Consider the following 22,345-nt stretch of genomic DNA (forward strand, 5'->3'; position numbering starts at 1 on the left):
TCAACACAATTACATTTGTATAAAACAGTTGTAACAGCAGTCTGGCGAGGCGGGAGCGACTAGCAGGTCCAGCAGGCATGTGGTGTGGAGGGTAGCTGAAATACCCGAAGCCAGTCGGTTAAATCCAATAACAGACCTTTATTTGGTGTCAGCAACAATACACCATACAAGCCAGGTCTCCACGGCTCTACTCTGTCCGTACATACATGTGCGGGGATCGGTAGTCGCAGGCGCCAGGCCGTTACAACAGTAAGGTTTCTTAGAGAGAAAGAACATGAGCAGCATGAAAATGGATGCCGCTAACAACACACACCCACTAGGAGACTCCCACAACTACTACAATAGTAGGGCAACCCCCCCCCCTAGTGGTGCTATAACCCAAAAGGGTTGTTACACAGTTCCTCCAGAACAGAGTGTGAAAGTTACCATCTGCCAAAAATACTCCTAAATGAAATAAACGTGGGAGCGTCTCACTGCTTTAGTTTTCAGTGGGAGTTTAATGGCTGAAATTACAAACAAAAGTTTAAGTTGTGGGGATTTATGGATGAAAAATAAGCAGCCAAGCATCAACAAATGATGCAAATGTGAATAGATGTGCATCAGGATCATTAAGAAGCATCATGAGTCACTATTGTTTTTCACTTGAGGCCTGATGCACAACTGCAAGAGATAAACAGTCACAATCAAAATGAAAAAACAATAATCGACGAGTGATTTAGATCCATCATTTGTGACAATACACAAACTGTTTTAAACACTATATTTAAGTCTCTGCAAACTTTGTGTAACCTTAAACAATTTAATTGAAATTACAAGCAAAAGTTTAAGTCGTGGGAATTTATAAGACAAAATAAGCCTCCATGTGCATCAAGACTGTTAAGGGGCTTCATAAGTCACTGAAAAACAAAAGTCAGTGGGTGATTTAGATTCATTACTCATGACTGTTGATATCAATCATCAGGCTCTACACCATATCTGAGTGTCTGTGAACTTTGTGTGTGCGAGGCTGTTTCTCAGAAAGCTCTCAGTGAGATGTTGATAGGTTGAAATACTGAAGTCTCCCTGATAAGAGGCAGATGTGTGATATGCCACACCACACACACAAATACACAGACCTATAAAAACACCTCATCAGTTGTGCCTGCATGTGTTCCGGCACTTACCAATAAATAACCAAACACGAATCAACTCATAGATTTTGACTCTGATCAGTGAGCCAGACCACCGGTGGAAATGTCTGTGAAGATCCTCTCCATCACTCTCCTCCTGGTCTCAATGTGTGTGTGCTGCCACTCCTCTGAAGGTAACTGTGCTCTTACTTTTCTAAAGAAAAGAGAAAAAAATAGATAAAATAGATTATTTGATCGCAGCGATGACTATCTCCAACAATGGCTTCTACCTGTTTGTGAATAATGTGCACTTATGATATTTTTGTGTTTTATTGGGCAGGACCACTGTGTAAAGACCACAAACCTTTACATCAGTCATATTCTGGTATCTGCTCAGTCTATAATTGTAACATTTTTTTCCAGCATTTACTCGACTTCTACCCACCAAGCATCCCTGGAAGCTGTTTTCTGGGCTAAGTTTCGTTAGTCAGTGATGGCATTTTAAAAGGCGTCCTTTACGTCTACATTTAGAAGAAGTCTTGGAGATTTTTTTAAGTACAACATTCACCTGATTTTTTTTTTTACATTGCTGGACTGATTGACAGCCACACCATATCCATTCACGCTATACTGCTTACCATTAACAATGTTTATACCTTTTATGTTTATCTACATACAAACTTTTGTTTTCTGTCACTTATGGGCTTATGTCTCACGCTGCGTTGCATGCTAGGCATACGTTGTAAGACACTTAAACTATCATAACTGCCAACTTATTAGTGTGGCACAGTGGGTGCAGTGGGTTCTTTCAAACAAATTCACTCTGTAACTAAATCTCACTGCTTTAATTTAGTTTTCTAGTAAAGTTATCATTTCAGTGGGTTTTTGGAGGGGCGCATACATTGTGACTCATTGCATAAGGCATGAAAGCAGGAAATGAGAGAGACGCAGAGAGTATAAGATGATATCTTGCAGCTACGGGACAATATTTTTCACCATTCAGTTAACTAACATAATGCCAAAACTGCCCAAAAAGTGCTTGAGGGCCCCCAAGTGGTGAGAACATTGATTTGTTGCACTTGCTTGTTGATTGATTTGCACAAAACAAAAAATGCCTGTTCACTGTAACATAATTTCAGGTCACATTTTAAAAGTCATCCTCTGTTTAGTTATGTAAGGAGTTTCATATTTTAAAACTAGATTTAAATTTTATTTTCCTTCTAATTAGACTTTTCTCAGGTAAGAAAAATCCATTTTTAAGGAGCTTGGAAAGAAAAGCGTCTGGACTTCTTTGAGTTGCTTGAAGACGTTTCACCTCTTCTTCAGTTCTAAGGGTCAATTGGTGGGGAGTCCCAGATTTAAACCCAGTGGGAGTTTCCCCCCCAAAGAGGGAAAAAGGACCCCCTGATGATCCTCTACCTAATCACATGAGCCAAGGTGTGAAAGCGGGTGGGGGTCCTAATCAGCCAGGGTTTCGGGTGAGCTCACCCGAACTGAAGAAGCTTCTCGGATGAGAGGTGAAACGTCTTCAAGCAACTCAAAGAAGTCCAGACGTTTTTCTTTCCAAGCTCCTTAGACTACGATGACCTGGATGGCTGAGAACCTTCACAGACATCCATTTTTAAGCTTTTATCTCTCAGGTACTCATCGTCATCATCCTGGACCGGTACCACCATGCTGCCCTGCAGTCACCAAAGGCAATATGACTGCTGACGTGGTGGGGCAAATATATCATAAGCTGGCTGCAAGAGGACACTGTGTGAAGGCTATAATGTAAGTCAGCACATGTTGTCTTACATACAAACACATACAATCTCTATAATTTTCTGTCTTTTATTTCCAGTTTTGACACAAAAAATGGAAAACAACTTTGTGCTGATCCAGACGCTCAGTGGGTCAAAGATCGTAAGTCATGCTAAAAGAAACACACACAGAAATAAATGCAAAGTATTTACAGAGAAAAACTGAAGCTCCTGCTTGTCTGTTTTTCCTCTCTAGTCATTGCCAAAATGAAGAAGGAGTGAAGCCTGTCTGCTGCATCAGTATTTCCAGTATTTCCATCACCTTTAAAGGCTTATTCAAACCAGAGCGCTTTCTCAGCCTGTCTTGAAACTTTTTTTTTTTTTTTTGCATTTGTAGATTAATTTTTACTCTTACCTGTGGCAGAATCCTGTATTTTATTTGTCCTGTTGACTTCATTGTTTTTTAATTGATCACTGGAGTTCAGGTTTTATTTGTCTTTTTTTGCTTATTTGTGAATCTCTTTCTGTGCATTATCTGTTTATTTGATGAACAATTTGGCTGTGAAAAACAATATAAAAATAAACTTTTGTATTATTGAGCAAATATTTTCCTGCTGTTTTTTCAGTGCCCACCAGACTAACACAAAATGTCACACACATCGTCTATTGCATTCTAGTGTTTTAGTTGATGATGCTCACTGAATAGACTTTTAAAAAGTTCATGCAGCCCACAATGAACATTAGTGGGCCCGAACAGCAAAACCCTGCAAAACTATATATATATTAAATATTCAGGATTGTTTATTTGTCACGTGCATAGTTATACAAGTACAACACGCAGTGAAATGTGACCTGATACGCTACTCAACTGTGCACAAAAAGAGAGAGTGAGTGAATATATAGAAAAAGGACATTATGTGCAGTAAGTGAGTGAGTTATATATCTGGAAATTTACAGTTCGAAATCTGAGAATGTACATTGTGTGAGTGAGGTGTTAAAGTTAAACTTGGCAGCTGAGGCAGAGGACAGACTGGAAGATCACGGTGTGCCCGGTGGAAGTGGCGTACAGGGGTTTTCCTTCTCTCACCCCAACCGGTCGCAGCAGATGGCCCCGCCCCTCCCTGAGCCTGGTTCTGCCGGAGGTTTCTTCGTGTTAAAAGGGAGTTTTTCCTTCCCACTGTCGCCAAAGCGCTTGCTCATAGGGGGTCTTATGATTGTTGGGTTTTTCTCTCTATCTATTATTGTACGATCTACTGTACAATATAAAGCACCTTGAGGCGACTGTTGCTGTTATTTGGCGCTATATAAATAAAACTGAACTGAATTGAATTTTGTTGCCAGTAGAACAGCAAACCTGCTTAGAGAGATTTGGATCAGAAAACAGGCACAACGGGAGGCTGTAAGAGAATTAGCAACACTGCTGAGAGGACCAGTCACTGGCTATGGCTAAAAAGGGCTGACATCACTTGGGCAGCTAAGGCAGTCAGGCAGTGGGGAGGTAGAGCGAACCGCCTGATCCGGCGGGGAGGTGTGGGAAGCCAGATCGGGCGCCCCCCTTCCAGCTCTCCTCTCTGCTCTCTCCCATCTTGTCCCTTTTGTCTTACTTCTCTCTATCACCTTTTCTATCCCTTTGAAGAAGTGAGGCTCCATAAATGCTAAAGAGGTAAGTATTTCTCAGTTGCAGTGAATAGATAGGAGAAAATAAACTTTAGAAAAAAAACACAGAGGGAGTGTTCGCTCAGGGCGCCAAACAGGCTAGGACCGCCACTGCCTGGACTGCTGGTGACCCTTCATTTGTATGCAGACGACATCCAATTATACATCTCCTTTAAACCTTGGGAATTAGACAAGCTATCCACTCTTATGGACTGTCTTAAGGAAATTAATCTTTGGATGACAAACAATTTTCTGCAGCTGAACGCAGACAAGACCGAGTGCTTAATCCTTGCCCCAGAGAATATCAAGCCCCAAATTAGTCAACATCTGGGTGCCTTTTCATCGTCGATAAAAGCTACTGCTCAGAATCTTGGGATAATTTTCGATCAACCTTTGTCTTTTGACACTCATATTAAATCTGTGACCCGCTCCTGCTTTTTTCATTTAAGAAATATTGCCAAACTCAGGACTATTGTCTCCACAACTGAACTGGAGATGCTTGTCCACACCTTCATTTCCTCCCGGCTAGACTATTGTAATGCACTCTTCTCCTGTGTATCTAAGGCCTCACTAAATCGGCTCCAAGCGGTTCAAAATGCTGCAGCAAGGCTTTTAACCCACAGCAATAAATTTTCCCATATCACTCCTACACTAAAATCCTTGCACTGGCTTCCGGTTGGGTATAGATATAAGTTTAAAATCCTCACCTTTACGTTTATGTCTCTACAAGGTGAGGCCCCCACCTATATCTCGGAGCTTCTCCAACCCTATTCTCCAAAGCGGACTCTTAGATCCACTGATAGTGGTCTTCTATCTATTCCACGGACTCGTTTGAAAACGAAGGGGGATCACGCTTTTCAAACCCTGGCTCCAATACTGTGGAACGGTTTACCCTCCCCGCTACGCACCATCGACACTGTGGCTTCTTTTAAAAAACAGCTTAAAACACATCTGTTTAGACAGGGATTTGGGTAATGGTAGTGTGTAATATGTTGTTTTATTCTATATTTATACTGTACTATTGCTTTGTTTGATATGCTTTTATACTTCCTTTATATTGCTATATTGTTTGTCTGTTTGACATGCCTTCATTCCCATGTGAAGCACTTTGTAACAGCTTTTTGTCTTAAAAAGTGCTACATAAATAAATTTTACTTACTTACTTTTTACTTACTTGTTTAATAAATGATTTCACTCTCACAACATTTCTTTCAAGTTGGTTAATTGTTACTCACCTTCCCCTAGAGACTCAGGGTTGTAACATTGTGTACTTACTGTATATTTAGAAGACTAACTAAACTAAAGAAACACAACTGTGAGTCATCTGCCTTCACAAAGTGTCTTGTTAATATTGTGAAATCTATACTCGATTTCTTGCCCTGAAAAATATCACCCCATATTTTAAAATTACAACAACTTCCATACTTAAGCCAATAAAAACAACTCTACTTGATGCCAGCAAAGCTGTGATCAACACTTACAAATTTGAAGGTACAGGAATTTCAACATCACTTTATCATCTATAAAACCTTCTTCTACTCTTATCCTAGTGCTGTCATGTAGTTATGGGACGTTCTGTATCGAGGCTTCAAAGCTTGTGTCGAGTGATGGAGGGGGCGTTTCCACGATGCGTGTATCGAGGCTTGCTTCATTTATGGGAGGAGCTGAAAATGATGACGTCCGAAGCCTCGCTGCCTGGCTGTACCACGTGACTGGTTCAGGACGTGGTTCGAACTTTGCCGCGAGCTATGACAGCGATATAAACCCCTCAGACTTCATTCAAAATGTGGGTGTTTGATGGAGAGTTGCGGTTAGTGAGAGTTTGGAGAGAGTTTGGAGGTTTAGGAGAGTGAGGAGAGAAAGTCAGGAGAGAATGGAGCCAGCTAAGAAGAGGAGGATGTCCTCCCCGGTGTGGGAACATTTTGATCTTATATCTCCCAACAACGTATGTAAATTTCTACAGAAGATGTATTTTCATAATACTGATGGTGCAATACAATTTATGTTAAGCTGTCTTTACTTGTGTACAAGGTGAAGTGTTTGCTATGTGCCAGGGAGCTGGGATATAACAACAACACCTCATCCATGCTTAGGCACTACAGAGCTTTGCATGAGAATAAGGGGAACACCGATTGTGGAGCAAAACCAGGTGAGCCATCAAATGCCATGATAATATAGCATGCCGTAATGTTACTAAATGATATAACAAAATTATACAACTGTAATAAATTACGTGTGTGATATTTATATTTGTGCTTTGTCTTATTGTCTTTCCTCAGGAGAACAATCTCAAATAGATGAAGACCTGGTTAGCATGGTGATTGAGGACTCCCAGCCATTTAGCATTGTGGAGGACAAAGGATTTAAAAGATTTGTTAAATCATTAAATCCTAGCTATGTTCTCCCCACTAAAAAGGTCATAAAAGCAGTGAAAATTTAGTTTTTACAGAATAAAATGTGAACAGGCAGGACTGAGGCTCAAAGCCTCAGTGTGTAGCTGTCCACACCCCAACCACACCTCACCTCACAGTAAATGATCATTTCCATTTTAAGCATTTCCAAATAATCATTTTCCATACTGCCAGTATAAATATACACAGTATTCTGCCATAACTACAATATACATGTTTTACACACTCCTTTTGTTGTTGACATTTACAGGCTGTGTGCAAAATGCCACACTCTTCAAATTCATGCCAACTAATATTTTTACGTCCACTAGATGTCCTACTAGAGCAAATGAAGCTTCAAGAAGCTTTGCGCTGGAGTGAACCAATTGGATGAAAAGTTTCAGTGCTTCATGAAGCTTCATCTGCCCATCACTACTGTCATGTGAAGGCTGTGTGCAGGCAGGAGTGGTGGACCCAAAGTGCAGACACACGAAGCAAAACCTTGAACTCCAATGCAACTTTAATGGTGGATGGCAAAAAACAGAAAACTGGGAATACAGACACTAAACTGGCAGACAAACTGACAGCACACCCAGCATGGGATGATGAAGGTCACAACACAGACAAAGGAACACACAGGGCTTAAATACACAGAGGAGCAATCAAGGAATGGGAAACAGGAGGGAAACACAGCTGGTGCAAATCAGGCCTAACGAAACAAGGGAAGCAAAACCTGATACAATAACCTGAGAAACGGACTTCAAAGTAAAACAGGAAACATAACACAGAGACGTAGACTTGACAAGGGGATACAGCAGACAGGGGAGACAGAGCAACTAAGGAACACAGACAGAAACCAGAAAACAGAACACTAACAAAGAAACCAAAAGACTAGAAATGATAAATAATATCAAAGTCAAAAATTCAATAAAAATGCAAAACTGAAAACTCTGAGTCGACGACCCAGGCACCCTAACAAGTGCTAATATATGTGTCTAAACTCACAAGTAACCATAATAGACCAGAGAAAGAAATCTTATTGATGCAAATCTTCTCTAACACCTTCACATAGCAGGTATCAAACTGATCAGACACTTCTTCTCTTCCTGTTGACAAGAACTTGACATGGACTTGAATTCTCCATACTTACTGTTCATTTTGTTCAGAATGTCCAAATTACTAAGATAGACCAAACAGGAGAACCAATGGGACACAGCTTTGTTTCACAAACAAGTATCACAAACAAATGGAGGTGGGTACAGGGGGATGCCGTGAGCTTGCCTGGGATTGGAGCTGTTCTTCCAGGTCCAGGAGAGAAGAAGTTCCACGAAAAGGAGACAAGTTTTAGATCCTAATCCAAAGTGACTGCTGATAATGCTGAGAGAGAATTGACAGGTGAGTTTGAGCTTACTTTGAAAATCCATAGGGGAAGTGTTCCAGAGGGGAGGAACAGGGCACAAGCGGAGAGTCCAGGGCAGTGTTACTTTTGGAGGGTAAGAAGGCAGGTGGATCGGCTGAAGTAAGTGATCCAGGTTCAGTGTGAGAGCCGGCTTGCTTATCTTTATAATGAGGATAGACTGTGAGATTCTCTTCAGCCATCAGAAGGAAAACTGGGAACAAGATGCTGAATCCACAGAAGTAGCTATATGTTACAAATAAAGTTCAGATGTTATTCATTTTATTGACTGATTGATTGACGGATAATATTTTATTCATCGAGAGGGAAATTGTTTTAAAGATGATCCGGAGATTAACTGGAGGAATCATTTCTATTTTTAACACCTTAACTATTCTGCATCTCCAGATGTCTAGTTCTTCACGCTCTCTGGAGAAGAAGGCAGATCACAGGGGAACAAATCATTTACTCACTGTTCTTCAAGCTTTTTGAAAATGGTCAACTCTAGAAGTGTGTTACTGCTGGTCTGCACAGTCTTGGTGGTTGGGGCCATCTGTGGATCAGACGGTAAGATTAAACTTCAGACTCCGTGTAAGAGCTTTCAACTGGCTTTTCCCTGTTTAAAATTCAATTTTTTAAAAGTAATTTGTGTTCCAGCAAAGATTTGGATATCTGCTGCATAACAGTCAGCAGTAAGAAGATTTAGGAAGCAAGTTTTTGTTCTTTCAGCTGTAGCCTCGGTGGTGTTTAACAGGATTCAAACATAGGCTTAGATTATGTGCAAATTGTATATAAGGCCAGCAAGTACAAAACGGAGTCCTGTTCAAGCCCTGATATAAAAATCAGTTTGCAACCAGCAGGAATATTCCTGGACTAAATATGAGCAGAAGAATCTAGATTTAATACCCATGCAAGTGAAAGGAAACACAAACATTAGATGCTGCTTAAAACCCCCATGGAAATATAGCCCAGTAAGAAGTGATCCAGCTTAATCCCAAATTTACCTGGATAATATGAAATCCTGCTTAACAGAACAGGCCTCTGCTCTTATTGTTTAGGCGCATTCTTGAAGAATATAGTGTCTTAAATGAAGACATAGATTGGTGTAAGTAGCTACTTTGTTAATACTTTTATAATGTTTGCTTTACATTTCTCATTAGTAGAAAACCTACAAGGTGAGGCACAAAATAAATATTTCATGTCACTTAATGTCTGGTAACAGTTCAAAAGTCAGCTTTTGTTTACTTTTTGTTAGCAGTTTTATGACATTTTAAACCCAAATTTCACTTTGAGTTTCCTCCTGTGGGCCAAATATATTCAGTTTTAAACTTCTAATCAGCTCGCCAAGATGGAAAGAGGCGACCGTGCTGCGTTGCAGTCACCAACCTCGATATGAGTGCTGAGGTGGTGGGGAGACATATCGTCAGCAGGCCGCAACACCACCCTGTGTGAAGGCTATAATGTAAGTCAGCACATCTTGTCCTACACACAAACATAAACACAAACAATCTGTATGACCTTCTCTCTTTATTTCCAGTTTCAACACAGAATATGGACCGCTTTGTGCTGATCCAAACGCTCAGTGGGTCAAAGATCGTGAGTTATGCTAAAAGAAACACACACACACGCACACACACACACACACACACACACACACACACACACACACACACACATGAAAAGTATTTGTAGAGAAAAACTGAAACTCCTGTTTGTCTCTCTTTCCTGTCCAGTCATTGCGAGCATGACGAGGGTATGAAGTACAAAGTGTGAGGTGAAGCATCGTTGCCTGTCGGCTCATCAGTATCTCCTCATGAATTTTATTCAAACTTTTCTTTGAAATGTTTTTATTACTTTACTCTTTTAATTCTGTTCTTGTTCTTATATGACTTTAAAGTGACGACTAATAATGGACGTGAATCTATGCTTAGACGAACCAACTGATTTTCTTTTTTTTTTAAGTTTAGTTACATATTTAGTTTCAAATCTTCTTTTATTCTTTATTTTTGCTTTTATGATTCCATTTATCTGTGTACATCATGATGTTTTGCAAAGCTGACTCTGACAAATGATATCCAAATAAACTTTGACCACCAGTCATTCAATAAATCTAATATCTTAATAATCTCCCAGAAAGCTGCAGCCCATTTTATTTTAAAAATTTAACAATTTCTTATTTTTATCCATTTTATCCCTGTGTTGCCTACAACTTTTAAACAACACTGTTGTTTCATTTGTCCTTATTTCCTTCATCTGCTACATATTTTCTTAGTTCTGTAGTTACACCAAATATCACTTTGAAGTTAAACCAGCTCTATGCAGCTATTTTATAAAAAGGTAAAAACAGGAGCTTTAAAATTATCATCAGCAAATCCACAACAGAACGTGGTGCGATGGCCCAGTTAAAGTGTAAACCTCAACCTGATGGAAATGCTGTGGCTGGACCTAAAGACAGCTCTGCATAAGTGAACGACTCAAAACCTCAACCAGCTAAACATTTCCTCCACAATGATGTGAGAGCTAAAAAAATGATGATTTAAAAATACCAGAACAAAGATGTTTATGAAACATCATAAATGTGTGGGACTGATAAACTTTCTATATATATCATCTGTAATGAGGAAGTGGTTTAGTGTGCGTGTGTGTGTGTGTGTGTGTGTGTGTGTGTGTGTGTGTGTGTGTGTGTGTGTGTGTGTGTGTGTGTGTGTGTGTGTAGTGTACAGTACAATAAGATGCAAATGCCACACTGTAGACTTCCTGGATTTGATTCTTGTTTTTATTAGATTTTAATATTTGAGCCACAGCTCAACAGAGCCACAGTCATTCTGGACTATCCTGCAAGTTCTCCTGGAAACTAAGAGCCAATATTAGAGGTTTTCTGCCTCCATGTTGCTTTTTTCAGCCATGTGGATGAGGGGGCGCCATGTTTAGTTTGTAACTACAAGAGAAAAAGAGTCACTCTTAGACAGTCAAAATGGAAAAAAACCAAAAATAATCGTGGGGTTAGACTCATTACTCATGAAAATGCACAAACTACTGGTGTCAATCATCAGGCTCTTGACCATATTTGAGCATCTGTGAACTTTGTGTGTGTGAGGCTGTTTCTCAGAAAGCTCTCAGTGAGGTGTTGATAGGCTGAAATACTGAAGTGTCCCTGATAAGAGGTGAAGGTGTGATATGCCACAACCACACACACACAAATGCAAAGACCTACAGAAACCCGTCATCAGTTCTGCCTGCAGATGTTCCTACACTCACCAATAAATAACCAAGCATTGGTCAGCTTGTATAGCTTCAACCTGATCAGTGAGCCAGACCGCCGGTGAAAATGTCTGTGAAGATCCTCTTCATCACTCTCCTCCTGCTCTTTGTGTGTGTGAGCTCTGCAGGTAACTGTGCTTTTACTAAAAATATATCAAATAATTCAAATTGAAGACAAGAATTATTATTATGCAGTAGCTTCTACCTGTTTGTGAAGGTTGATGGGCTTGTGACTTTCTTTGGGTTTTAGTTCTGTATCACTGCTATGTAAGGACTCTGCTTGTCTCTTTTACCACAAACTTTTACATCAGTCATATTTATATATGTACCTGCAAAAATTTAGCTTCCTGTGATTTTCGGGTGGCGTGTTGCATAGTAGACATCCGTTGTAAGGTACTTTTGACTACTGCCAACTTACTCAGGCGGGTGCAATGGTTCCTTTCCACCAAATGTTATTTCTGGGAAGCATGGTTACATTGTGACTCATTGCATAAGTATAAGGATATAATCTGCAAGCAGAAAAAGACACAGAGTATAAGATGAGTCGAAGTTATGTGATAAAGGTTGCTTCCCATTCATGAAATACTGACTGCTGCTACTAAATGAAGCTTCTTGTGTATTCGTATTCTCATCCTCTAAAAAAGAAATTATTCTTTGGTGAATAATAACAAAAACAGCAATCAAGGCTGAAAATTCCCTCCAGTCCCTGAATTCAGAAGATTATCTGGATCTGGACTGGTTTCTTAGATATCCTCTTGAAAACATAAAGACAATGTCTCCCAGCTGTTCGTATATTAATTTGATAGGTAAAAGATATTTTAAAAAGCTTTTGTTTAGTGATGGAGTTTCATCACATTTTAAATGAGACTTTGCTCGAACCAGATATGTAAATCTTTAACCTTCTTCTTCTCAGCTCGTCATCCTTCAAGAAGCCGAATGTGCTGCATTAAGGTTACCACTTTAAATATGAGCCCTGAGGTGGTGGGGGAAACGTATCGTGAACAGGCTGCAGGATCACCCTGTGTCAAGGCTATAATGTAAGTCAGCACATGTTGTCCTGCACACAAACATAAACACAAACAATCTGTATGATCTTCTCTCTTTATTTCCAGTTTCAACACAGAATATGGACAGCTTTGTGCTGATCCAAATGCTCAGTGGGTCAAGGATCGTAAGTTATGCTAACACACAGACACACAACGATGTGAAAAGTATTTGCAGAGAAAAACTCAAACACCTCTTATGTTTCCTCTCCAGTCACTGCCAACATGATGAAGGTGTGAAGCACAGAGTCTGTGACGAATCATCATCAGTGTTTCCTTTGACATGAACTTTAAAGACTTATTTAAAACCAGAACGCTTTATTTTTTTTTACTCTTACCTGTGAATTAACCCTGTAATTTATTTTAGATGTCAACCTCAGTCTTTGATGACAGAAACAGTTTATTAATATTATTATTACTGTTATTTTAATTTTTTTTATTTATTATTCAAGTTATTTTTTCTTGCCCATATTTTATATTTATATTTTTATTGAGGTTTGTATGTTGTGTTTTTGGACATAAAGTCTGTCAATAAAGGTTGAATTGAATTGCTTAATATTTTTTCTGTGTATTCTATATTCTGTATATAATAATAAAATCATAGCAGTACGTGGGAATACAAACTTTTTTCTTTTTTACCTTTCTTCCAATGAGTACAGTCAAGGGTTAAAGTGGGTTTTGGCAGGTGGGGAAACCCTATATTGGTTGTAATGGATTTACACAACTGAATTCAACAAGGAATAAGCAGATATTTCACAAGCTTTCCTGGCTGTAATTGAATAATTCGGTGCATTAAAATGCAGATTAACAGGCTCCCATACTGTATATTGCACATACGCTAACAAAAAGTGTCCAGGTCGGAAAAAGGAGACACAGAAGCAAAATGGTTGAATTAAAGAGTTTTATTAAAGTTTCTATTAATAACTCAACTAAAAGAGACGGACAAGCCGCTATCACCCTTTAAAGAAACAAAGCAAAACTCAAGCGTCGGTCAGTAAACTGAAAAGTCAAAAAGAGATTAGTGACCAAACACACTCCTCTCCACAGAGCAAGCGCAAGCGTTAGCAAGCAAGTTAAGCATAGCGCAGAAGCGCAAGCGCAGAAGCGCAAGCAAGCGCATATAGCGCAAGAAGCAAGCAAGAACAAGAACAAGAACAAGAACAAGAACAAGAACAAGAACAAGAACAAGAACAAGAACAAGAACAAGAACAAGAACAAGAACAATACAGCTCACTACCTGCAGCCACCCAACATGGCCCTCTGGCACAGGTTCACCTTTCTCTGGGCTTAAATACCTTTAATTGCTGATGTGAGTCAGCTGTACAAAAGAAAAAGGTGGCACCTAAGGCAGGAGAGCTGGTAGGACACGCCCACACAGGCAACTTCAGGAGGAGGCCCTGCTAGGGCCGTAACAACAGCTCAAAGGCTTCAGAGGAAATAATCCGCAGGTCCTCTGTCTGGGGACCCAGTGTTTACGTTTTTCAGTTAGTTTCAGTTAGTTTTTGGTGATTTCTAGCTCTTTGGTTGTGTCTATTTGCCTCCCCTGTGTTACATGTTTCTTGTGTAGTCTCGCAGTTTGTTACTCTTGTCTCTGTGCTCCACGTTTGCTCTGTCTCCCCTGTCAGCCGTGTCTCCTTGTCAAATCTGCGTCTCTGTGCCTGTCTTATGTTTCCTGTTTTACTCTGATAGTCTCATCTCCTGTGTTCAGTTTTTAGAGCTTCGCTTTGTTTTGTCATGTTTGATTACTCTCAGCTGTGCTGTTCTCATTCCCTCATTATCCCTGTGTATTTAAGCCCTTTCTATTCCACTGGCTATGTCCCAGTTCAGGGCCTTCATCCTTCGGAGGACCTGGCCTTCGCGGCTTACATGGGCGGTCTCCTCTGAAGACCAAGAAGGCTGGAAGTGGGAGGCTGTGAAATGGGACGGTCTAGCCTTCAGATGTGCATCACTTGCTGTCTCAGTGGAGTTTAATAAATTCAGCCGTCTGCTCCTTGCTATCTAAAATATAACAGGACATTGGAGTAAATTCTCGACCATCTCACACTTCTGTTTAATCAGTTTTCTGTTTGACCTTTATTCAGCTGTGTGAAAACTATAACTTTAATCTCAGCCAAACTGATTTACTCCGGAACAAATAAAACACTGAAATAAGTCACGTTTATCAAAGTGACTTTTATATCATGTTTAACCTGAGTAGCGAAAGACCGCGGGGGTCTGAAAACGATGTTCCAGGAGTTCGCTGTTCTCGCCGGCTCTACTGAGCCTTGACCATCCGGTCAGCTTCAAGCTGGTGGGTAACAGACGTCTCCGAAAACAACGGAGCACTTTGGCAAATAAGTAATGTCTTGATAAACCGAGCAGATATTTGAAGTTGACACACATACATTCCCGTCTGAAAATATGTTAAAAGTTTATTTTGTGACCCAGAAAGAGTAATATTTCAAACTCTTTAGCTGAGTTCCTCCACCATTGCTGCGTTTGAAAAGTATTTTATATTATTATACAAATATTATGAATAATAATTTAATTAATAAAGTATTGAAAAGCGAAAGAAGAGTAATATTACAACTAAGTAGCTGCCGCCATTGTTGGAAGCTGGAATTGGGTGAGCCACGCTATGAATTCTGGGATAGGCTGGGTCACGAAGGATACAGCCGACCCATCCTTCAAATGTGGGGAAAAGAAGGACGCATTTGTTGGCTGCATTTGGAGCAAGCCTTCGAATTGGGACAGCCTTCATCTCCTGGCTGTGACGTCTTCGGCCTTCAAATGCAGCCTCCGAAGGATGCAGGCCTCAAGTGGGACATAGCAATTGTTTGTTGCTAGATCGTCTGTGTATCACTCTCTGCTTTCCTCCATGGTCTGCACCTCAGGGTTTCGTGATCTGTGTTTCATGTCTATGACTTTAAGGTTTTGTGTTGCTTTTTGTAGTTGCTCCCAGTTTAGCTTTTTTTAGTTTAGTTCGTGACTTTCTGCTTTTGTTTCTATTCTGCTCCTGCCGCCATTAAAGACACTTTCAACTCCTTTCGTCAGTGTCTGCATTTGGTCCCACATTCTCTCATCTCCATGCGGTCTGCCTTAGCAGACATGACACTGATGCTCTGTTATATTTGACTTATCTCACAGTGGCTTGAAAAAAACAAGAAAACAAAGTAAGGGTACCATTTTTGCCTGCATGTATAGTTACCTCACAGGACGATTCTGAGCCATGAAAATCCTGTCATCTTTGTCAAATTTAGAAAGACAACTTTTTCATCTTGTTTACAATGATTAAGAATATATTTTCATTTTCCACATTATCCTAGTTATATTTTGACTTACGTTATCCCAACAGAATAAGGAACCTTTCTGAAGCCTTTCTTTAGTAAAACACTAAATGCTGATGTCAACATCTGTGTGACGGGGATATGGGTGCAGCAAACTTCTTTACTTCCCTCTTCTTTCACTTTTTAAAAACACCAGATGCAGAAAGTTAAGAGAAAGTTAGTGATGGTGTTCTTGTAAGAAAAGTTTCTGTTCCTTAATCTTTACACTCTAACATCAACACTTCTCAAAACTCAGAAGCCAAAAATGGTAATATTGTTATGTAGCAGACAAAATGCATATAACAGACTCGACTTAAAATGTAATGCCTTCAAGATTTTAAATGTGCTTTGGTTACATGTCTACCTGCTATATTTGCATAAAGACAGAAACTAGCAGCATTGCGATGGGCCATGAGTTCAATGTAATGATGCGATGACCACAATGAGTATCATTCACAGCTGCAACCACAGCAGCGGAAAATGCCTTCTCGTTTCAGAGGAGCTCAAACCAGCGTCCCTCTGTGTCCAGGATGTGTACGTCCTCATCAATGAAAGAGTGGCCACTGGCCTGAGGAGGAACGCTGGTCACTTGAATGAGTGATGAAATGTTTCTCCCACAAAAAATGCAACATCCAGAACCTGACAAGTTTAATTTAAGTTAAATAACTGATTTACAAAATTTGTTCTCCATTAGTTCTCCAACAAATACACTGATAAAGTATGTAATGCCGTGACCTCTGGATTCTGAAAACCTCATTTCAGCAGTCTAAGCCGGGAAGAGCAATTGCCCAATTTTCCAATAAAAATCGTGTGATGAAAGGTGTCACTTTGCACAATTCCTCTTAAATCACTGTTTACTTGCATGCAGAGAGAGGAAGAGAAAACAGAAGATGACTAATCACTTCATCTTTTAAGACCTTAAATATCCACCGTTTCCAAAACTCTCTAGATCTTCAAGCTCTCCAGAGAAGAAAGTAGATCAAACAAATAAAATTGTGTATTCACAATTTTTCAAGCTGTTTGAAAATGGTAAACTCTGGAAGTCTGTCTGTGCTGCTCTCCACAGTCTTGGTAGTTTTGGCCATGTCTGGATCAGAAGGTAAGACTGAACTTCATATAAACGCCATGTAAGGTTTTTCTGTCGGCTCTTCTCTGTTTAAAAATCTTTTTTTTTTTGTTGTTCCAGCAAAGAATGATTTCCACATGTGCTGCACAACTGTCACCAATAAGGAGATCACGGAACCAATTTTGGGATACATTGTCCAGAGAGCAAACCCACCCTGTGTCAACGCAGTCATGTAATCTTTTGGCAAATTAAAAGCATCAACTGTAGCCCAGGAATGATTTATTACAAATTGTTAATTACTGAAAAATATGAAATCTTTTTTCACATTTTAAATTAATTGTTTAACTTCACCTCAACTTAATGTACTGGCTACATAACGTTAACCTAAAGATGTAGATGTGATAGTTTTTGTTGCTCTTCAGTTAAACTTAATACATAACTAGTTCATTTACTTATTGTTAATATTATATCAAATTAACTGATTAAAGTGTTACTACCAAGTTCATCGTTCATGTCTCGTTCCAGCTTTCAGACACAGTCCGGTCTTTTCTGCATCAATGCGAGAGCTCCCTGGGTTCGTGCCAAGATTGTTGCATTCAAGTGAGTTTTACATCACCTTCCACTGACTCACATGCTCACTTCGACTTTTCAATTTTGATCAGTCCTCATATACTTTTGTCTTTTGGTGATTTTCTGACAGGAAAGCAAGAGCTCAGCTTACGACTGCGTCTGAGGTCTCCTCATAGAAGATGACTGATGGTGAAACCTTTTCAGGAATGCAGGAAGACATAAATACACCAATACTCATAACATGATCGAATGATGTTTCTACTATCTCTTATTATTTTCAATAAATTATCAGCCTTTATAAATGAAGATACTGATATTTCAGCAAGAGGTTAATTTGCGGCAGAGAACTCTGCTTGTAATATATGAGATCTATAGAAGTGTAATAAGATGAACCCTTACACCCTCATTGGGCATTTTTGTACATTTTTTTCAACTTTAAAAAAATAAAATAAAATTGGTGATCAATTTGGGCAATAAAATTTCTTTTAAGTCAGTTTTTGTAACTCTAGTGTCTTTTACTCTTACTTGTCATCCATACTCTCTTGATGCATGCCCATAGTATTTATTACATGGAAAATAACTGGGTTTTTGTGAGTTTTTAAAAATAAGTAATTAATAAACCAGTTTAAAACTGTTTAAACTGGCATTTAAAAGGTTAAAATCCTGAAAATAATTTAATGTTTGATCATTTTGAAAAGGGCTCGAGACGATTAAGTCATTTTAAAAAAAAAGAAGCAGAAAAAATATTGTTGTATGAGGATTTTTATGGCAGATTTTGTGCATCAACATTTTTGTACATTAAAATGTCAAAAGGATGCAAAGGAGGAGGAGGGCACAAGAGCTCAGCACGTGATACTGACTGGAAGCAACACAGCTGCTGTTGACAAAGCAGCAGAGTCAGATATGAATGTGTATTAAATTCATTGTATAAATATACCAGATTTATCCACATACGCTAGTTTTCATCAGTTTTTGTACTTTCAGTAAGTTTACTTTTAGTTTATTTTTACTTTCTTAAGACGCAGGAGAATCTGATTCATCATGATTGAGCATTTCATTAAAGTAATGTTTAAAAGACATTTCTCGTTTGTTCTTCCAGCTGCAGCCTCGCTGGTGTTTAACTGTCTGACAGTAAAGAAGATAAAAGATACGTGCAAACACAAACACATGAAAAGTATTTGCAGAAAAGCTTAAAGCTCTTGTTTGTCTGTTTTTTTGTTCCAGTCATCGCCAACATGGCGAAGATGTGAAGCTGCCTTTCTGCTACAGTATCTCCTTACATACATTTGCTCATATCTTGGGACTTCATATAGAGTGTCTTTCTTTGACCATGTCTCACTGTGTTTTATTCTTGACGTTGCATTTGAACCTTGTATGACTTTATTTTAATAATGTTAAAATGGATGGATGGCTAGACGGACCCCCTGAATTTATCATCTGAAATCTTTTTATTCCTTTATTCCACTGCTTTCAGCCATTTCTGTGCATCTAAATTTATATATAGATATCGAAACACTCATATCTTTACAGTTTGTTAATATCTTCATAATCTCCAATAATGTTACACCCCAGTGCTTTCATTTGAACCCCAAGTGTCATTGTCTTTGAAAAAGCACAGAGTATAATGCATCTATTTTGCAACAATAAATAATTACATAAGTGTTTCAGGACTTTCAAAAAGGGTACCCTGTTTTTCCCTTCGTCGTATCGTACAAATAGAGATAATATAATTATCTGAGGAACAATTGTCAATAAGCAGAGAAGTTATTAAAATATTAATGCAAGACATGGAAGCAGCTGGTGTTGTTCCTAAATTAGGAAGAATATTTTAAAATTACTTCACAATTCTTCTTGCACTTCAGATTGTTACAAACTATCAGAATATAAAGAAAGTCAGAAAATGGACAACCTCAGCTTATGAAACTGCTATTTTTTAACCACAAACCACTGGATCAATTTCAAGGGTTTTGCACTTGATTTTTATTTAATCATAAAACACTGCAGAGATGCAAAGAAATAATCATTATAACAGTGTGCAAATACTATGTGTCCAAGCTATAGATGTCTCTGAAGCAACACTTTAAGAAACTCCTGCATAGCTGCGGGGTGCACAGTCCACATTTCACAGTGACAGCACAAAGACCCACACAGCTGGATTTGGATATTTAACATTCTTTCAGTAAAAATTAAACCCTGCATGAGTCCATGAATATCTGGCATTAATCAGATGAAAGCCTCTGCTGTAGCACCCTGTCATCCATTCATCCAAGAGACGAAACCAAGATACTGCCTCTATTAGATAATTATTAGATAATCATTTTTGAAAATAATCTTTAACATCTGAGTAATTTCAAATTTTTAATGTCAGATTTTACACGGTCAGGTGTAGCAGAGTTTGATGATAAAGGGAATGTGTGCAGTTTTGATGCTCCGTAAGTTCTGTGCTGAACAGCGTGGCTGACTCTTCGTATCTACTATTGCTTCACAGTCTGAGTCCACACAGGTAATGAGCCATTATGACCAATTATGGAGTCCACTGCCAGCTCGCGCTTTTTTGAGGTTATGTCAAAAGGTTTCTTGGAAATAAACACAGACTATTTGTTTAGGCAGTCTGTGTCAGTGGTCACGTTGTCTTATTACAATGAACACATGCAGTGTAGTTTATTTTGAGTTAATCCAGCCTTCTACCTGCAAGAAATCTTTAGTGTAGTATGTAATATGCTTCTGAAAATAGCTCCCAGCAAGAAGAATTTCTTCTTTCAGCTCTAATCCCTGAAAAAAAGACAAAAAAACCCCAAAACTTGGTCTGTTCATTGTCACAGTCACAGACAACTCTGATGTCAGGTGTACATGATTGGAGGATTTGGGGTTGGGTTCTCTGCTCATTCATCACTGCTGATTTTAGTTAGATTTGTTTGTCCGTGGGAACTGTGGGAACCTTAAATTACATTTTGGATGTAAACAAAAAGAAGAGCGTGAAGGTTGGTGAGTAGAAAAACAGATTTTATATTATATTATTATTTATTATTAGGGCCTGAGCACCGAGAGTGCGAAGGCCCTATTGTATCTGCTCTGGTTTTTTTTTTTCCTTCTCCTTCTCCTCCTTCTCCTCCTTCTCCTCCTCCTTCTTCTTCTTCTTCTTCTTCTTCTTCTTCTTCTTCTTCTTCTTCTTCTTCTTCTTCTTCTTCTTCTTCTTCTTCTTCTTCTTCTTCTTCTTCTTCTTCTTCTTCTTCTTCTTCTTCTTCTTCTTCTTCTTCTTCTTCTTCTTCTTCGGGCCTGAGCACTGAGAGTGCGAAGGCCCTATTGTATCTGCTCCGTTTCTTCTTATTATTATTATTCAGGCAAAACAAGGGCCTTTTTGAGGGCTTTAACATGCTCAAAAACTCTTGAAATTTTGCACACATGCCAGGTCTGGTGAAAAATTTTGTATTTTAATGGTTTTACATATGAGCACTGGGAAATGGCTCTGTAGCGCCACCTATGTGTTGTTAAATGCAGCCCTACGAACACATAGTTTGAGCTACATATATGAAAACTGGCATGTGTATCATGCCAAGCCGAACAAAAAAGTCAGTGGGACCATTGTCGCAAACCCAACAGGAAGTCCGCCATTTTGGATTGAAGGTCACATTTTGGCTCTAATTTTGCCATTTCCATGCCTCGAACTTTTTCGAACTCCTCCTTGGGATTTGATCGTATAAGCTTCATATTTGGTCAGTGTCAACTACACAGCTGGGCCATGTTAAATTGCGGAGCTTTTGAGTTTTCGCGATACGGTGAAGCGGTGGCGCCATGGCGAATTTCGATGACTCGCCATGAAAATCTTATTGCCTCTCATTCTGTCAAACATGGTCCGACCTGGACCAAAGAGCACACATATGATAAGGCTCCAACCCTGAACATATTTCAACTGCCATATTTGACACCAGGGACAGCGCCACCTAGTGGGAACAGGAAATGTCATGTTTTACACTTTGGTGTACAGTATTGTTATGGTTGACATCTGCAGCCTCAAATTTCTCCAGGAAAGCCTTAAGGAGTTTGTCTTGGGTTACAGTGAAAACTGTGAGTTTTCGCGAAAGGGTGTGACCCCAGCAGCATGGCGAATATTGATGTCTCGCCATTAAGAAACAAATTAGTATAACTCAATGAAATCTAGTCTGATCAGTACCAGACTTTACACGCATGATGTCAGACCCGCCCTGAACAGAATGATGTGCCCATTGTCAGGAATAGGTAGAGCGCCACCTAGTGGCACCAGGAAATGCCATGGCTTTCATTTTCTTCTACTGATTTTCACAGGTTCATCGTGGCCACCTCAAAAGCGGTGAATATCACCATCAGTCCCTCATGATGCTTCAGTGCGAAAATTGTGACTTTAAACTGAACAGCGCACCCTGGTGGCAACGCGGTTCACCATGAAAGATGAAGTGGCTTTTGAGGGGCTTGGAAAGTTTAAAATGTCATGAAATTTGGCGCACACCTCCAATGTGATGAGGGCTTTGTTGTTATGTGACCATTTTCGTCGAAAGACGCAAAATGGCTCCACAGCGCCCCCTACAAAATTTCACAACAACAGCCCCTGCTCTGTGTTTTATCTATTAGTCTGAAATCTGGCAAGCTTATGTAAGATATCAAGATGTACAAAAAAGTCTCTTGGAGCAATATCCCAAATCCAACATCAAGTCAGCCAATTTAAAATGAATGTGTAATTTTGGCGACATTTTCCCCTCTTTTCAGGCACCGTTCTGTGACGAACTCCTCCGAGGGATTTCATCAGATTGACACGATCTCCTGTGTGTGGAAT

At 39.4% G+C, this 22,345-nt stretch overlaps 2 protein-coding genes and 1 long non-coding RNA gene across 4 annotated transcripts; all 3 read left to right on the top strand.

The window, feature by feature from the left end:
- Nucleotides 1-1,139: 1,139 nt before the first annotated feature.
- On the top strand, nt 1,140-3,251 carry LOC120441937 (eotaxin-like). Of its 2 annotated transcripts, none has more exons than XR_005614396.1 (4): nt 1,140-1,303; nt 2,736-2,882; nt 2,953-3,014; nt 3,108-3,251. XR_005614396.1 is itself a non-coding variant. In XM_039617519.1 (4 exons), the coding sequence occupies exons 1-4, from the start codon at nt 1,234-1,236 to the stop codon at nt 3,131-3,133; spliced, it is 291 nt and encodes a 96-aa protein (XP_039473453.1). In that variant the 5' UTR covers nt 1,142-1,233; the 3' UTR covers nt 3,134-3,251. The 2 variants fall into 2 exon arrangements, 1 of the variants encoding a protein (XP_039473453.1); XM_039617519.1 differs by having other exon boundaries at nt 1,142-1,303; nt 2,750-2,882.
- A 6,458-nt stretch (nt 3,252-9,709) lies between these two features.
- On the top strand, nt 9,710-10,431 carry LOC120441952. The gene is made up of 3 exons (XR_005614412.1): nt 9,710-9,755; nt 9,831-9,889; nt 10,027-10,431. It is a non-coding gene; the product is annotated as an uncharacterized LOC120441952 (long non-coding RNA).
- Nucleotides 10,432-11,512: 1,081 nt separating this feature from the next.
- LOC120441939 (eotaxin-like) lies at nt 11,513-12,990 on the top strand. Its single transcript, XM_039617521.1, has 4 exons — nt 11,513-11,682; nt 12,468-12,591; nt 12,667-12,725; nt 12,812-12,990. Exons 1-4 carry the CDS (start codon nt 11,622-11,624, stop codon nt 12,835-12,837), a joined length of 270 nt encoding a protein of 89 aa, XP_039473455.1. The 5' UTR covers nt 11,513-11,621; the 3' UTR covers nt 12,838-12,990.
- The last annotated feature ends 9,355 nt before the right edge of the window (nt 12,991-22,345 follow it).

Source organism: Oreochromis aureus, linkage group 9 (genome assembly GCF_013358895.1).
Source record: "Oreochromis aureus strain Israel breed Guangdong linkage group 9, ZZ_aureus, whole genome shotgun sequence".
Taxonomy (NCBI): Eukaryota; Metazoa; Chordata; class Actinopteri; order Cichliformes; family Cichlidae; genus Oreochromis; species Oreochromis aureus.

Excerpts from the sequence above, each read along its gene's own strand:
- LOC120441937 (XM_039617519.1), top strand. The coding sequence starts at position 1,234 with ATGTCTGTGAAGATCCTCTCCATCACTCTCCTCCTGGTCTCAATGTGT. Across the intron at positions 1,304-2,749 it reads GTGCTGCCACTCCTCTGAAG|GTACTCATCGTCATCATCCT; the intron begins GTAACTGTGCTC and ends TTTATCTCTCAG. Across the intron at positions 3,015-3,107 it reads CGCTCAGTGGGTCAAAGATC|TCATTGCCAAAATGAAGAAG; the intron begins GTAAGTCATGCT and ends TTTCCTCTCTAG.
- LOC120441939 (XM_039617521.1), top strand. The coding sequence starts at position 11,622 with ATGTCTGTGAAGATCCTCTTCATCACTCTCCTCCTGCTCTTTGTGTGT. Across the intron at positions 11,683-12,467 it reads TGTGTGTGTGAGCTCTGCAG|CTCGTCATCCTTCAAGAAGC; the intron begins GTAACTGTGCTT and ends TCTTCTTCTCAG. Across the intron at positions 12,592-12,666 it reads CCCTGTGTCAAGGCTATAAT|TTTCAACACAGAATATGGAC; the intron begins GTAAGTCAGCAC and ends CTTTATTTCCAG.